Source organism: Doryrhamphus excisus, linkage group LG16, assembly GCF_037039965.1.
Source record: "Doryrhamphus excisus strain RoL-2023G ecotype Guam linkage group LG16, RoL_Dexc_Guam_v1.1, whole genome shotgun sequence".
Taxonomy (NCBI): domain Eukaryota; kingdom Metazoa; phylum Chordata; class Actinopteri; order Syngnathiformes; family Syngnathidae; genus Doryrhamphus; species Doryrhamphus excisus.
Window position 1 is genome coordinate 17586039 of NC_136372.1, and position 17987 is coordinate 17604025.

Below are 17987 nucleotides of genomic sequence, written 5' to 3' on the forward strand. Positions count from 1 at the left end.
GCAATAAAAGAAGTATTATTGAATATTAATTGCGGGTTTAAACTCTCCATTCATTCATTGACAAACTTCCCAAATGCCGCACTTACAGAAAAACAAACGATATTCGGGCAAAAGTTAATTGATCCCATCCTGCCGTGTTGTTCCCTCAGATGCACAAAAGATGCACAAAAGATGCACAAAAGATGCACAAAAGATGCAAATGTGCGTGTTTGATTTGCGATGAGGCCTGGAGTAAAAAAAAAAAAAAAAGGCGAGTGTAATTGGTGTTGCCTGCCTTCCATTATCAAGCCAGTCAATTCAAATTCAGACATTAATTAGCCTCCTAACACATGCTTTACTGTATATTCATGGGATGCGTGTGGGTGTGTGTGTGTGTGTGTGTGTGTGTGTGTGCGTGCCAGTGATCTCATGTCTGCTTGCATATATTTGCATGCCTACGTTTGTTATTATTCATATTACATTACAATTTCCTCCAGGTCATCAAGGTTGGCTGCGTTATCTCTTTTTCCTTAATTGCTGACAATCTAGCGTTGAAAGCGTACGAAGGGGCGGATGTTATCGCTCTCCTCCAGCAACGAGCCGGCTCTTCATATGATGTGGCGGCCCTGGGGGTGATCAGCGACAACTACGGCCGTTTGTACCGCTACAAAGCCATACGTTGTACAACAAGCTCGCTCGGGAAATGTCTGGATGATACGATCATTCGCCAGAAGCTTTTGATTATTGACGCCATATCTGCATCTGCACCGGCGCTGTTCGGAGAAACAACACGCCGAAGGCGTTGCTGGAAAAAGACTGGCAGCTGGAGCCATGTTGGCAAGGTAACGCACAATTACGAATAAACGCACTCCTGCACAAGGACACACAAGCGCTTCAAATGTTGGATCGGTTCCCGCTCTCAAACTCCTCCTTTACGGTGTAGGATCTGATGATCATTCCTAGCCATCATTCCTCCTCGAGTTCGCCTTCGCTTGACATCAAAACCAAATGTAAGCCAAAAGTATTTCCCTGAACCTGCCCTTCATTTTGTTTCTCCCTCGGAGAATGCAGCGCACTCTCATTCTCTTTTTTTTGTTTCCGATCATCAAACAAATTTAAATATTTGTCCATGACAACACAACTGAACACAAAATACAGTTTTTAAGCATAACCATGTGTGAAAAAGTGATTAAAACATAATAGAAATAGAATTAATTGAGATTCGTCAGTCTGGAAAAAGTTACAAAGGCATTTCTAAAGCTTTGGGACCCCAGCAAACCACAGAGAGAGCCATTACCCCTAAACAGCAAAAACATAGAACTGTATTTAACCTTCCAAGGAGTGGCCCGGCCAACTAACATGACCCCAAGGGCGTAGCGGCGACTCATGCAAGAGGTCACAAAAGACCCCACAACAACCAAATCCAATCCAATCCAAAGAACTGCTGTCCGGACTTGCCTCAGTTAAGGTCAGTGTTCATGACTCCACCATAAGAAAGACAAAAGGGCGAAAACGGCCTGCATGGTAGAGTCCCAAGTCCAAGACCACTTACTGAACAACATGAACATGACGGCTGGTCTCGACTTTGCCACAAAACATCTTGATGACCCCCAAGACCTTTGGGGAAAATACTCTGTGGTCTGATGAGATAAAAGTTCAACTTTTGGAAGGTGTGTGTAAACAGTAAAGTAAACAGTACCAACGGTAAAATACGGTGGTGGTAGTGTGATGGTCTGGGGCTCTTTTACTGCTTCAGGACCTGGAAGACTTGCTGTGATCAATGGAACCATAAATTCTGCTGTCTACCAAAAAGTCCCGAAGGAGACCTCGTGCTGAGACCAACTTGGGTTCTGCAGCAGGACTACGATCCACCAGCAAGTCCACCTCTGGATGGCTGAAGAAAAAACTCTTTGGAGTGAACTAGTCCAAGTCCTGACTGAATCCGGAACGCTTGTGGAATATTGTCTGAATGACAACAATTGTGCAAAGATGAGATCAGCACTTCCTCCAAGAGACTCATTGCAAGTTACTGCAAACGTTTGATTGCAGTTGTTGCTGCTAAGTTTGAACTTTTTAACACAGGACCATGGAAGTTTGGATTTTTCCCTTCCTTAATAATAAAGTTTCATTTTGAAGTATTCCTTTGATAGCATTGCACTTCCAATCCAATTCCGAGCATCCCAGTCTAACCAGTGTCGGTGTCTTCTTGTGTCTCCATTCAAGCCCCCGCATGACCACTTCCATTATTTCTCATCCTTACTCTCTAAATTCCAGCATTCCACGCCCCCCCCCCCTTCTGTCAATCTTCTTTTATCGTAATTACCCCACAGCATTGTGTCTCGGGCCATTAGATAGTCGGACACAAATCCGTTTGGAGATGGAGTCTTAATGTCCTCACTCTGCTGAGTCTTGGTAACACAAGGAGAAAAGCCCTCATGAGGGGCGGAGTCTGATGCTCGTCGGGGAAATCTCTTTCCAACCTTTGCTCCTTCTTTCCTTCATTCCTTCCTGCTGCGCGGTGCGAGCCGGGATGAATGAAAGCGGACTGCGCCGTGCCATTTCCGGTCATAACTTGCTAATGAAAAGGAGCAGAAAGAAGAGCTTCGGCGGCAGCCTCTAACCCGCCGTTGTCACCACAGCTCACATCCGTGCTGGTACAATGACCCCGTGGCACCACGAGGGTCAGCAGACCAACGGGAGGAAAGATGAATGAACGGGAAGTACAAATCCAAGAGTGTCTAGCACATTGTTCGATTCCGTTTCTTGTGGATTCTAAACATTTAACTTAACATTTCACGCAAAGATGAAGTCAAAAATGGAACAATTTTACAAGAATTATGTCATAATAGTTACATTTTAAAGGGGACCTATTATGCTAATTTTTCAACCCTTTGTATTGAGTTGTGGTCTCCTATAGAGCAGCTACACACAATAACCTGCTACACACACTCCGCTGTGATAGGAAGCACTTTGGGTGTGTGATAGTTGTGTGTCAGTCATGAACGAACGGGTCAAAAAAAACTAGTGAACAGATTGAATGAGGTCACCGCCCCTAAAATACCCGTTCAGTCCGTTCAGTTGCAAAAGCTTTTTTTTTTTTTTTTTTTTATCAGCGTCTTATCCTATCGTCGCACCTCGTTCTGTGGGTGGGTGGGTGTGGTTAGCTGACTGTAAGACCGAGAGATTGACCGACACTCGTCGGCCGTTCATTCATGATCGACAGTTGAGTCGGAAGAAACGTAAACATGAGTGAACGGACTGACTCGACACAGCTGACCAGGTCTGACCAAAATGAACGGATCTTTTTACTGAACGAACCGGAATGATCTCTGAAAAGCGTGTGATCAAACTACGAACCATATAAGGAAGTCCGTCCCTCTGTGACATCACAAAGGAACGGTTTTACCACGCCTTTTCAAACCGAGCCATCCCGAACTTCTTCCGGGGCTCACTCCCAAACTTCCTTATCTGACACTTTGGCATGGTTTTAACACCAGAATACAACATTCTAAATACATTTATAGCTCAGAAAAGTGGAAAAAGCATAATAAAGTAAAAAGGCATAAACGTCACATACTATCGAACAATATAGAATAATATTAAATAATATAAAATATGTCATTATTTTAAAGTCATACTGTGGGAAATGGACTAGTAATGTCTGTAAAGTGTGCTTGAGGGGAGAGTTATACTATGGGTAGAAAGTCAAAATATTATGACAATAAAGTCAAAATATTACGAGAAAATTATTTCCAAAGATTATTGATTATTTAGAAATATTTGAAAAAAAATGTTAATGAAAAAATGGGAAAAAAGACAATATTAAGAGAAAATTATTTCCAAAGATTATTGATTATTTAGAAATATTTGGAAAAAAAAATTAACGAAAAAATGGGAAAAAAGACATAATATTACGAGAAAATTATTTCCAAAGATTATTGATTATTTAGAAATGTTTGAAAAAAAATTAACAAAAATGGGAAAAAAGACATAATATTACGAGAAAATTATATCCAAAGATTGTTGATTATTTAGAATTATTTGAAAAAAAAAATGTACGAAAAAATGGGAAGAAGACAATATTACGAGAAAATTATTTCCAAAGATTATTCATTATTTAGAAATATTTGGGGGAAAAAATTAACGAAAAAATGTGAAAAAAAGATCCATCCATGTTGTATGCAATTCCTCCTTATTATTAGAGTGGCTGATGTATGCTGGAGCCTATCCCAGCTGACTTTCAGTGCGAATGGAGGCAAGCGTACAAGAAGCGGTCCAGGATGATTTGGAACCCACGCAGACGTAAACCAAGTACTTCGACAAACATCAACACAGTCCTACCTTGGCAGCCATGATCATGGACGAACCCCCCCGGACGCCGAGGATGGGGATGTGGGTCTGGGCGGAAATGAAGTCCAGGATCTGGGCGATGGCCTCCTGGTCGGTGTCGTCCCCAAAGACCACGCCCTGCAGCCAGTGCTCCGTCATGAGATCACAGATGCTCTTGATGATGCTTTTGGGGTCCGTCTCGTTCATGGTCAGGATCTCCACGTTGGGCGCCATGTGCAGGAAATCCTCCTTCTCCCGAGCCCCCCCCAGCGCCATCTCGCTGGAGTTGCCCACCAGGACAACGGCGATGCTAAGGCCGCGCAGGATGTTGGGGAGCGCCAAGTGGTGGGGCGGGGGCGGCGGGATGGGCATGTAGTGGACGCCGCCTCCTCCTTTCTCTCTCCGGGAGTGGCAGGCGGGGGGCAGGTGAAGGAGGCAGAGAAACAAGAGAAGGGCGCCCAGGGAGACGGTGGTGTGGCGGTGATGGGGCGATGGAGGCGGGGGAGGGTGGAGGTGCCGGACACGCCTCCCTTGCTCCTGGACGACGGAGGGGGCGTAGGAGCAGACCCCGGCGTGGATGAGAAGGGGCGAGGGGCAGCCGCTGACAGGCATGGTGGAGGAGGGGGGGGGGAATACCTGAGGAGAGAATAAGAGGTGTGAATCGGTACATTTGGGGGGGCGGGAATAAAAGATTGCCAAATCCGAGTGACGAACTGCCGGGGAAGAGATCAGTGACGAGCTGAGACGCAGACAAAGTGACTGATGCTAAAATTGACATGAAGTGATTGACAGCATAGCAGCCCCCCCCATACACACACGCCCGCCGCCCCACGCCGCCCCGCGCCTCCCACCCGTACCGCCATCAACCTTGTGGCCTAGTTTATCACGCAGTTCTTGGCTGTCCATCATTCCGACTCCTTCCCATACGCCGGTTCATCTCCGTCTCATCCAACGGGGACTCGGAGAGACGCAAAGCCGGCACAGATGGCGGAGAAGGAAAAGTGAAAAAGGAAAACTATAGAAGCAACACAGCTGGCAAAAAAAAAATAAATAAAAAAAAAGGATGCCAGTCTGATTAAAACGTGTTCACGTCGGAATCGCTGGGTTTCAAACGATGGTTTTATGCTCCCGATACCATCCTCTGTGAGTCAGATCATCTGATATCATATCATAACGATCACATAGATGACGTCTAAATGTTTAAATGTACGACTCCGGGGTCACACAGGCTTTTTCCTGAGAGAGTTACTGAGTTTTGGAATATTTATTATGATTATTATTAATAACATTATTTCACCACAGTACTTACAAAACGCGAGTATTCATAACTCAACTTTTGGATACAAACACAAATATTTATAATTATATTTAATTTATATTTAATTTATATTTATGTTTAAATTTGTTTACATTTATATTAAAAAATAATTAATAATAAATAGATAATTAATTATTACTAATAAATAAAAAGCAAATATTAATATTAATATTACTTTACAATGTATTTATAAATATTTATTAATATTATTTACAGGAACAAAATATCAAATATATATTATATTTATGTTTATATTTATATTAAAAATTAATGAATATAGATAATTATTACTAATACAAATAAAATGCAAATATTAATTTACAATTTATTTATTAATATTAATTTATTAATATTATTTACAGGAATAAAGTAGTAGAAAACTACTACTAAGTTCCTACTACTAATAATAATATTTCACTTTTAAGCACATCTACCTGTGTTGCCTTACAAAATATAAAATTATATTTATGTTTATATATAAATTAATTAATAATAAATAATTAATTATTACTAATACAAATAAAATGCAAATATTTATATTAATTTACTATGTATTTATTAATATTATTTACAGGAATAAAGTAGAAAACTACTACTAAGTTCCTACTATTAATAATAATATTTCACTTTTAAGCACATCTACCTGTGTTGCCTTCCAAAATATCAAAGTGGTTCTTGCATCCTAACGTTTTATCTTCATATGCGGCCCCCCATGGAAAACGTTCCGACATCCCGGGTCCAGTGCTAGCTTCCCAAATTGCGTTATTGCCAGCATTGGGTTTAATTTGGGAATGTATTTAGTCCAACCTGCCTTCATCTTTGAATGAGTACTTTACTATCGGTCGGGATTTTTGCAACATGGGTATATCAGAGGGCCCTGAACGCTCCCTGGCTGGTTTCCATTGAGGTAGGGGGGGGCGGTCCAGGGAGGTCCAAGTTCCTCCACGCCAAAGTCATCATCCAGGCCAGTTGTGGTGGTGGTGGTGGTGGTGGTAGTGTAGCCGCCTCTGATAAACGCGGTGCATTGTGAACCCTTTGTGTTTTTTGTACGTGCGCTAAGCAAGGCAGATGGTCGCAACAAAGAAGCAAAAAAAAAAAACAACAATCATCAAGCAAAAAAGTGTGACAGCTAATGAGACGGGAATTGACAGAAAGGATGAAAAAACAAGGCGGAGATGGTGACGGAGATAAAGGGACGTACACACAAATGACAGAACAACTTCTTTAGGGAAAACTAATTACTGAGGGTTCGTCAGCTCTAATTACAGGTCCCTGCGTTAATCGTCGACTGCGCACGCCTCCCCGGGAAGGACGGAGAGGTGGGAGGGAAGGAATTATGGAGGGATGATAAGAGACAGGAGAGGGAGGGGGGGGTCGCAGTGGGAGGAAAGACGGGCGGCGTAAAGCGAGGAGGACCTTGGTGAGACACGGGAAAGATGAAAGTAAGCAGGAGAAGACGCCACGAGGAGAAGAAAGAAAGAAAGAAAGAAAGAGAAGGACTCAAGACAGACTAGAAAAGAGAGAGAGAGGGAGCAAAGGCGCTAGAGATGCCCCCCCCCCTTTGAATCTGGACTTCTCTGGCAGCACTCTGTTTCCATGGCAACCATTAAAAGAGGCCTACGTGCGCTCGCAGACGGGAACAGTTGATGGACAACAAGATACACAACGCGCATACAGTACACACTCACCGCAGGGGTACATACAGTACACGGTACACGGTACACAGTACACGGTACACGCCAATGTACTCTCACCAGGAGTTTGGAGTGGTTGAATGATATCAGACATGAACATACATTAAATATGTTGTAGTATTTTATTTAAATTGGATTTATGTTATTATATATGTTATAGTATTTTATTTATTTAAATTGGATTTATGTTATTATATATGTTACAGTCTTTTATTTATTTAAATTGGATTTATGTTATTATATACGTTGTAGTATTTTATTTATTAAATTGTATTTATGTTATTATATATGTTGTAGTATTTTATTTATTTAAATTGGATTTATGTTATTATATATGTTATAGTATTTTATTTATTTAAATTGGATTTATGTTATGATATATGTTATAGTATTTTATTTATTTAAATTGGATTTATGTTATTATATACGTTGAAGTATTTTATTTATTTGAAATGGATTTATTTTATTATATATGTTATAGTATTTTATTTATTAAATTGTATTTGTTATTATATATGTTGTATTTTATTTATTTAAATTGGATTATTGAAATTAATTACATTTATTTACATTTTTGTATTGCATGGATTTTTATTTGTCATTGTATGACAATTCATTTAAAAATTACTTTTTTTCCTTATATTATTGTTTTTTTTAATATAAAAGATAAAATTTGTTTCAATTACAAATATCCAAAACCAATTTAATATTAATATTTAATGTATTTAAATTTATTTTATTTTTTACATTAATTTAATTCAATTTTTTTAGTATTGTTATTTATTTGTCATATTTAATATTATTAGTCTTTTTATGAATACATCCAATCCTTAGCACTGCTAACTCTTCTATGAAACTACAGGATGCACCTTGTCTAGCTCATCTACTAAAAGGGTTCCAAAAACAAGTTCCAATGACCCCCCCCCCCCCACCCCCGCTGCAGTACTTGATGCAGACTAGCAAAGAATTACCTATGCACACACACGCGGGACACACACTCCACTTCACGCATATTTACCCACAACCCAAAATCAGCAGCTCACTTTCCCTCCACACACACACACACACTTTGAGCAGCCTGTGGGCGCCCACCCCACACGGGCCCCCGACGTGTTCACACGGGATTAGACGCAAATCTACGACTCAATCACAACGATGGGGCCCTTCAGTCGGTCAAAGCGTGTCTCGTGAAGGAACGTGTGGCGAGGTTACGACACTAAATGACCCCATTTCCCCGTCAGCCGCCCCCCCCCACCCCACCCCCACCCCCATCTCACCCACCATTTGCTCCATTAGCCACACCAGCGCACACGGCAGCCAGTCGCTTACACGCGGGTGGACGACATAGCCCCCACGGGGCCCAACACAAACACACACTCATATTGGAATCTTAACATACATATCTTAGTAAATTATTTTGATAGTTTTAATAATATGTTTTAATAATAATAATAATCATCATCATCATAATTAATATTATTATTATTATTATTATTATTATTATAACACACTCATATTGGAATTTTAACATACATATCTTATCAAATTATTTTGATATTTATAATAATAATCATTATTATTGTTATATAATATTATATTATAATATGTTATTTTATTATTTATTTTTGTAATATATTATTATAATATTTTGATATATTTATTTTGATTATTTTGAGTATTTTGTGCACATTTATGCACCACAAACTAATATCTCCAAATAGTTTAAAAATCATTACATTGTGTTTTTTTTGTGGGGTGGTAGAATTATTGCAGTATTTTCCACTAAGTTAGTCCTCAAAAGGTACTGTACAAAAAGTACTGAAGTACTGTACATGCAGTACCTCACAAAAGTGAGTACATCCCAGAAACACATCATAATAATAAATAGGAATAACTTTGATACTATGTAAAGTAGCCAGTGTACAGCTTGTGTACCATCCATCCATTTTCTATGCCGCTTATCCTAACTGGGGTAGTGGGGGTATGCTGGAGCCTATCCCAAAGTGGAAATATTTGGTTTAACCATAGAGAATTACTGCGGTCCCGTCGCCTTAGCAGGACGTCTAAGGTGGTAGAGCGATCCTCTCCCAAACTGAAAGTTGCTGGTTCGATCCTCCGTATACCCCGTGACCAATGAGGAAGTACCCTTGGGCAAGACGCTGGAGTTGGTCCCGATGCTGCATCGTCACAACGTAAATGCGGTAACAGCTCTTTGTGTGCCTTGAAGGTAGAAAAAAGTAGAAAAAGTCCATCCACCATTTTTATAACCGTACAGACGCAACAAGGCATCGGCCAATTAGGCGGGAACACAAAGTCTCGGGTCGTTACTCAGACAAAACCCGGCCCCCTAAGTGGGCCCCCGATGAACAATGAAGCAAGTCATTAATGAATGTCAAAGCTAACATGGCTCATATTTGGGCGGCGGGGAGGCGACAGGGGAAAGGTGATAGGCTCCGCCTCTAAGACTCTGATTCCTGTCAGTCATAAATCACACGACGACGACGCCGCACTCCACGAGAAGACGCCACCATATGTGAGCGGGTTCTCTCAGGTGAAGAAGCAGGTGACGGCGTGTAATGTAATCTATGGAAGTCGCCGGCACTCTGTTCCTATAGCAACATGCGCCGCTCTCGCCGCAATAAATCCAACGCAGGACAAGCTGCGGAAAAGCGCGTTCACTCGCGGACTGCATGAATGTGCGTTAGTGTGCGTTAGTGTGCGCTTGATGAATTTGCTTTGAAAGGTTGCGAGCGGCGTCGTGCAGCAGCGGCTCCCTAATGCATTTGGAGAATTGACATTTATTCTTGTTGTTCCGATGGAAGCCGGAAAAAGAATGCAAGCTTTTATCCGAACCCCACGATGAGACACTTCGGATGCAGAATTGATTAAACGGGCCGGGAGCACACGAGAAGAACCTGTGCTTGCCCCGGGGGTGCGACCGGGGGCCACAGAGCGGGTCAGCGCACCGCATAGTGATGAGGAAGGATGCTGCCGGACCTGCACGGAATTACGGGAATATGACGTAAGGTTTGGTGAGACACACAAGCATCAAACTTGATCACCAAAACAACAGGTTTTTATTGCAGCTTTGAATTATCACGCAATAATCCCTAATACGGTTAAAATATTCCATTCCTAAATAAGGAATCCTACTTCCTGGTCGGTCTGGAACCAATTAACGGCCATAAACCAGGTCACTGTAATGTTTGGTGAGACACACAAGCACCAGACTTGATCACCGGAACAACAGGCTTTTATTGCGGCTTTGAATTATGACGCAATAATCCCTAATACGGTTAAACTATTCCGTTCCAAAATAAGGAATCCTACTTCCTGGTCGGTCTGGAACCAATTAACGGCCATAAACCAGGTCACTGTAATGTTTGGTGAGACACACAAGCACCAGACTTGATCCACCAAAACAATAGGTTTTTATTGCAGCTTTGAATTATCACGCAATAATACCTAATACGGTTAAAATATTCCATTCCTAAATAAGGAATCCTACTTCCTGGTTGGTCTGGAACCAATTAACGGCCATAAACCAGGTCACTGTAATGTTTCGTGAGACACACAAGCACCAGACTTGATCCACCAAAACAACAGGTTTTTATTGCAGCTTTGAATTATCACGCAATAATCCCTAATGCGGTTAAAATATTCCATTCCTAAATAAGGAATCCTACTTCCTGGTCGGTCTGGAACCAATTAACGGCCATAAACCAGGTCACTGTAATGTTTCGTGAGACACACAAGCACCAGACTTGATCACCGGAACAACAGGCTTTTATTGTGGCTTTGAATTATGACGCAATAATCCCTAATACGGTTAAACTATTCCGTTCCAAAATAAGGAATCCTACTTCCTGGTCGGTCTGGAACCAATTAACGGCCATAAACCAGGTCACTGTAATGTTTGGTGAGACACACAAGCACCAGACTTGATCCACCAAAACAACAGGTTTTTATTGCAGCTTTGAATTATCACGCAATAATCCCTAATACGGTTAAAATATTCCATTCCTAAATAAGGAATCCTACTTCCTGGTCGGTCTGGAACCAATTAACGGCCATAAACCAGGTCACTGTAATGTTTCGTGAGACACACAAGCACCAGACTTGATCCACCAAAACAACAGGTTTTTATTGCAGCTTTGAATTATCACGCAATAATCCCTAATACGGTTAAAATATTCCATTCCTAAATAAGGAATCCTACTTCCTGGTTGGTCTGGAGCCAATTAACGGCCATAAACCAGGTCACTGTAATGTTTGGTGAGACACACAAGCACCAAACTTGATCACCAAAACAACAGGTTTTTAATTGCAGTTTTGAATTATCACACAATAATCCCTAATACGGTTAATATATTCCATTCCTAAATAAGGAATCCTACTTCCTGGTCAGTCTGGAACCAATTAACGGCCATAAACGAGTTCACTGTAATGTTTGGCGAGACACACAAGCATCGAACTTGATCACCAAAACAACAGGTTTTTATTGCAGCTTTGAATTATCACACAATAATCCCTAATACGGTTAAAATATTCCATTCCTAAATAAGGAATCCTACTTCCTGGTCGGTCTGGAACCAATCTACTACATTGGGTAATACGAATGTAAAGGTGGCTGACTATAGGGGTGTTATTCCATGTCTACGGGGCTCTAACATAAAAAAACTGTATTGAGAAGGTCCAGGTTTTCTATGTTCTAACTTCAAAAATATTCCATTCCTAAATAAGGAATCCTACTTCCTGGTCGGTCTGGAACCAATTAACAGCCATGAACAAGTTCACTGTAATGTTTGGTGAGACACACAAGCACCAGACTTGATCACCGGAACAACAGGCTTTTATTGCAGCTTTGAATTATCACGCAATAATCCCTAATACGGTTAAAATGTTACATGTACAGTTATGATGTTTACTACATTGGGTAATCCGAATGTAAAGCTGACTATAGGGGTGTTATTCCATGTCTACGGGGCTCTAACATGAAAAAAAATGTATTGAGAAGGACCTAAACATGTTTTCTATGTTCTAACTTCAAAAATATTCCATTCCTAAATAAGGAATCCTACTTCCTGGTCGGTGTGGAACCAATTAACGGCCGTAAAGAAGGGATTATCATCAAGAACGGGTTTATTGGACCTGCACGGAAGTCAGGAAATATGAAGGAAACGCTGCTGTCGTCTGTCAAGTCATCATCAAGCATTCTGCTAAATATTCACGCAGCCGGTCTGTGGGGGTGGAAAGTGTGCACGGTGTTCTGAAGGAGCCACTCAAGCAGCCCCCACACGGAAGCAGACCAGCCAGCCAGCCTTCTCCGAGTCTCCAGCGCCAATCTGCTGCCATTACGGCGCCTGCTAGCGAAAAGAGGCTACACCGGAGCGACCGTGGCGCGCTTCCTTTTTTTCCAATTGGCTCCTTTTAATTCCATTTAGTCCGTTCTCTCTCTCTCTCTCTCTCTCTCTATTTTATCATTTTGTCTTCTTCAACAATGCTTCCTCTCAATTCTCCCACTTATCTCCCCCCTGCACTCGCACGCTTTCATCACCCTCTCCTCATTACGTGCTAAGTGGCGGGTTTGTCCGTGGTGGTATTTGCATAAAAAACTGAAGGACGCAGCTTTTTCACATTTACGGCCATGTTTGATATTCCGGAGGACGGCGTTGCTATCTCGGCGTACATCTCCGAGGAGGACCTCAAAGCTTCCACGCCGCATGTACATTATCTTAAGCGGCCTTCGTGTCTCCTTTTATTCGCGGGAGAATGTCACGCTAAAAAGCAGACGCGCATCGGGAGCGCTGAGGGAAGAAATATGTTCCTGTCAAACACGTTTTGATTCCCTTCTTAGGGCGACTTGGTCACTTTGTAGAAATGGAAGGACGAATCGAATTGATCAGTCTTTGCTTCCACCCAGGCATGCCCATTAATATCCACCAATTGATGTTATTAGAATAAAATGAGGTATCGTTTCGATGCCGATAACGATATCACCGCATGGGTGATGACATCGTGTTCCACGCAGCAATAAGGCTCCATCCTACCTGAAAAAGAGTCACTACATCCATTTACAGTTCAATATTTCATAAATTAATTTTAAGTTGTATGCGCGATATCAATGGCCGCCATGTGGATGTTTGTGTTGAGACGTGGCAACAAAAGGACCTTTAAAGGAAATAAAGAATGACTAGCGTACCTAGCGTCACGATAAAACCTGTAGAATGAGGTCCAGTTTCTGAATTTTAATAGAAACACTTAATAATAAATAAATACAGTAATCCTTAGAGCCCTCCACACATAAAATAACACCCCTATGGTCACATTTGCACTCGTATTAACTAATAAAAATGACATGTTATGAACTCACACAGACTAAGTAGGCCAGGTGTGGGCAAACTACGGCCTGGGGGCCACATCCGGCCCGCCAAATGTTTGAATACGGCCCACCGGTTCTTTCAAAAGTATTTAATTTAAACTTAGCATAGAACCATCAAACCTTTTGATGGTTTAAGACGCCATTTTGTCAATTTGGGTAATTTGATGTGGTCTGCTGTTTACAAAGTGCTCCTGAAGATACGTGTAAAATATATAGTCGAAGCAGCAAAAGCGGCGAGGGATATGGAACTTTTTTTCTAGAAGAGCGGAACCTCGGTTTGCATCGTTAATCCGTTCCAGAAGGTCCAGAATGGCGGGAATCGACTTCTGGGTCATAAGATGACAGGACGCGGGCCGTAGTCTATGATAACCAATAAAATGTACACACATTTCTGGCATAAATATTCCACGTTTAGTTAATTTCCACTTTGTTCCTGTTAATTATATTCAATCCCCTCAAATAACCCAAATATCAGAGTACAGATATTTTGATTTGTGTCGATATTCCAGTATGGATCCACACGTCATTAATAATGCCTACATGTGCCGATATGTTTATCCAGACTGTGTACCGCCAGATTCCCGTGAAAGGTCAAACCCAAAAGCACCGCACCGCGACCCAGAGCAAACACTGACAGGAACGGCCTTCCAGCGTTACCTGGACGACCTCCATGACACATGGCAGCGGTGAGTACTAAAACACTGGCTATTTCAGGTGGGCTGTATACAGTAGTCTAGTATTTGTTCCATAAAGGTGTATTATTACTTAACGTCAATATATAGGCTATACATCGCTGGTATATACTTATATCAGCAGAGGGGGGGCTGGATGGGGTCTAGAATTACGCCTCCGCACTCGTGTCAGACTTAATACGCTGAAGCGTTGTTGGTGGAACAGGAAGTCGTATATTCAGCTACCAAATTAAATATGATGTTGCAAAGAATGAATGGATATGAGCTAGGATGTCGTCCGCTAACAATGGTCGTAGTCCAGTCAGTCCAGAAGTGACGAATCGTCAAATGTCATGAAGTCGTCTTCCGAAAGTGTCTTCCTGTGGGCGACGTGGAGTCGGAATTCGTACATTTGATTCCCAAAAACTATTCCTCCACTCCTGAGGGCACCCCACCCGGCTGGGGGGGTCTGTAGACTCCAGTACTCTGGAGATCGGTGATAAAAACCTTGACTCTTTTGTCAGAGAAACCCCTCGATATCACTTATGAGCATCAACAAACCTTTGTAGTTATTATAATCGGAAAGGTTTTATATTTGTCAATAAATTATTATGAGGTTGTTTACATTGTGGTGTACTTGAGTCGACATTTGAGCTGTCACAAAAGCAAAATATTTGTATCCTCACAAAAATCTAATTTCTTCCCCTTTTAGTTGGCAACTGATATTTTCCTGAAACTTCCCCATGTTCTACTGCTGATTAGTAAGGAACTAAAAAGGGTAGAAACCAGCTTTTTTTTCCTGAAGAAAGACAGGAGTCTAATCTTTCTTTGCTCTTAAAGCCACAGTACACAATATTCCGCGTGTCTTGAAAGATCACTCAAAGAAACCGTCTTGGAAAATCTGCTTCCTGTGGCTTCCGGACCATGAAGTCACTTCCGGGTCCCCAAGCGACGCAGGGATTCATGGTGTACACCCAAGTATTTCAAAGCCGCCATTTAACAAGAGACTAATGGGCTCCCACTTCCTCCCACAGCTGTTCAAAGCGGCCAGCTTAAGCGGCAGGTCACCTGCACAATTCCCTCCGTGGCTCCGCTAATTCACTCGGCTAAATCTATTTTCTTTATCAAACTGCCCTCCGCTCCACGCCGCTGTGACCTTCCCGAGATAAAGCAGCACTTCTTAAACTATCCGACGCCCTGATAATACTTTACACGACTCGGCTTTAACGTACTCTTCAGTACCAAGGACAGCGCTTCTTCAAATCCATATTCCAAGATTACTGTCCTACAAAAAGTATCTCTTTTAATGGATGGATTTGGATTTTTTTTGGTTTAATTCAATACTCATAGCTTTGTTTTTGACATTTTTAAAGATTGTTAAGATAACTTCGGTATTAGAGTAGATCCCCGTTTAAAAAAAACATCTCACTGCTGCAGGTTCTCCTCAGATTTTGAACTATAAAAGCAATCTTCACTGGCTAAATGTACTGCAAAAAAAGGCCAGTAAGGATAATTCATAATGCCGCCTACAGAGAGCATACTAACTCCTTATTTCTAAAATCACAAATACTTCAACTTGCTGATATAGTTCATCTTCAAACAGCTAAAATAATGCATAAGGCTAAAAAAATAAGCAATTAGCTAAAAATGTCATCCAATACTTGAAAAATACTTGAGAAATATGATCTCAGGGAAGAAGTACATTTGAAACACTTATATGCTATTTAAATTTAAATTAGGGGAAAAAAATGAAAATTAAATAAAATTAAAATAAATCAAAATTATAGTAAGAAAGCAGGAAGTGAACAAATGTAGGATTTAGGGGTAGGATTTAATAAGCTTTGCTTCTTCCTACTCCTTTTCGACATGTGGAACTGGGAACTGATTATGGGATGCACTCAATTGTAATCTGATGCATGTTCAAATGAAATAAAACCATTACCATTTTGGATCAACATTTCCAATAATCTGCGTGCGGGGGGGTTTTTCTCCGGTTACTCCGGTTTCCTCCCACATTCCAAAATCATGCACGCTAGCGACATCGGCGATTCCAAATTAAGTAGCGGGTGCGCGCCAATCCGCCATCACAAACCGCCGCGGCGAGGTTGTTTGTTTGAAGACCGCACCATACAACTGATACAAGACCAGACGTCTGATGTGGAATGTACCACCAGCTGAGCAACAACCAGGCGAAGGATTGTTTGAGCCCCGCTGTCCAACATCGTACCCAAAGGACGCGCGGGGGGGGGGGGGGGGGGGGGGCAGTCCCGCGGCTCGTTTAGCGAGCGAACGGCGTCGTGACGTGGAGCAATTTCTCATTCCTTCTTCCGACGCGGCATCTGCTGAACAGATGAAAGCGCCCCGCAGCTGTTTGGCGACACGCTGGCTCCGCATCTGAGGGATTCCGACGAGAGCGTAATGTGTGATCAACTTCCTGGTCCGCACACCTCACTCCAGCCCGGGGGGTCATAACAGAATCAAAACAGATTGTTGTGGTCTCAGGAGGCGTGTAGCATCTACCATGTACCGGAGAACGTTCCTTTCTGCATATCAAGTCTCTGGCAAGTGGAAATATATTCCGGTTTTCCGACGGAGGAATGTTTTGACACCACCGAGGAAGATAAGTTGTGGGACGTGTTTCTATTTACACCTCCTCCCGAAGAGGCGCTTAATCTTGTCGATGATTTGTGGTTTTAGCACCCAAATCCCTCTCTCGGCGCTCGTCTTCTCACCCCTGCTCACCTTCGTCTACTTTTGTCTACCATCCCGTGCATGGTTGTGTAAGAGCCTCGCACACGTGGAGTCGTGCAGCGTGTTAGCAGGTAACGCTCGGGACAGCGAGAGAGAAAGAGAGCGAGAGCGGCGCATGGAGTGACCCCCGTGACAATAAAAGCGCTGTAATCACTTTAAATGTGTTTTATTGTCAGCTTTTCACAGATTAGAACCACAATAATCTATCCTCCATCCATCCATCTCATTCCCACTTGGTATTTTTGGCACTCCCATCCCGTCTTTTTGGATTAGTAGGGTTGTAAGTGTTTTCGCCGTGCAGCGAGGTATTTATTCCATTATGTTGCGGGGTTTTGTTTTGTTTGTCGCGACGACACGCAGCCGCCCGATGTTCTGCTCAAGCGGGTTTTCTTTAAGAACAAGAGCGGAATGGGAGCTCTTCCGAGTCCGAGTCAGCATCTCTTTGGGAATGATTGGATACGACACAAGCCGGGGCCGGAACACGGCCTAATCCGCTACGATGCTGTCTACACGTCTGACGGCACAATACGCGCCGCACAAAGACAGGAAATGGCTTTTTATGGGCCGATACTGTACCCCCCCCTCACACAAAAACTAACTCATCACCACTTTGCGCTTTGAATTTTGCGACTTCAAAAATATATTCATTAATAAATTATAATTGGTCCAAAAATATACATATTTAAGCATATTTGATATACCGCTCATTTATATCTAAATGAAGTATTTTCAGGCATAGAAATATTTAAAAGAGGTCAAATATAAGGCATTCAGAAGACGCATTTAAGCTGTCAGTCATGGCACTGTCATGTTTGCTGAGACACACAAGCACCAGACTTGATCACCGGAACAACAGGCTTTTA

The 17987-nt window shown here is 42.0% G+C and overlaps 1 protein-coding gene across 3 annotated transcripts in view; it reads right to left on the bottom strand.

The window, feature by feature from the left end:
- grin2ba (glutamate receptor, ionotropic, N-methyl D-aspartate 2B, genome duplicate a) overlaps window positions 1-17987 on the bottom strand; it is a 127382-nt gene that overhangs the window by 77233 nt on the left and 32162 nt on the right. For all 3 annotated transcript variants that reach the window (XM_058050306.2, XM_058050305.2, XM_058050307.2), the window contains exon 4: window positions 4321-4944. In XM_058050306.2, coding sequence (XP_057906289.2) covers window positions 4321-4944 — 624 coding nt within the window. The remainder of the gene's footprint in view (window positions 1-4320; window positions 4945-17987) is intronic.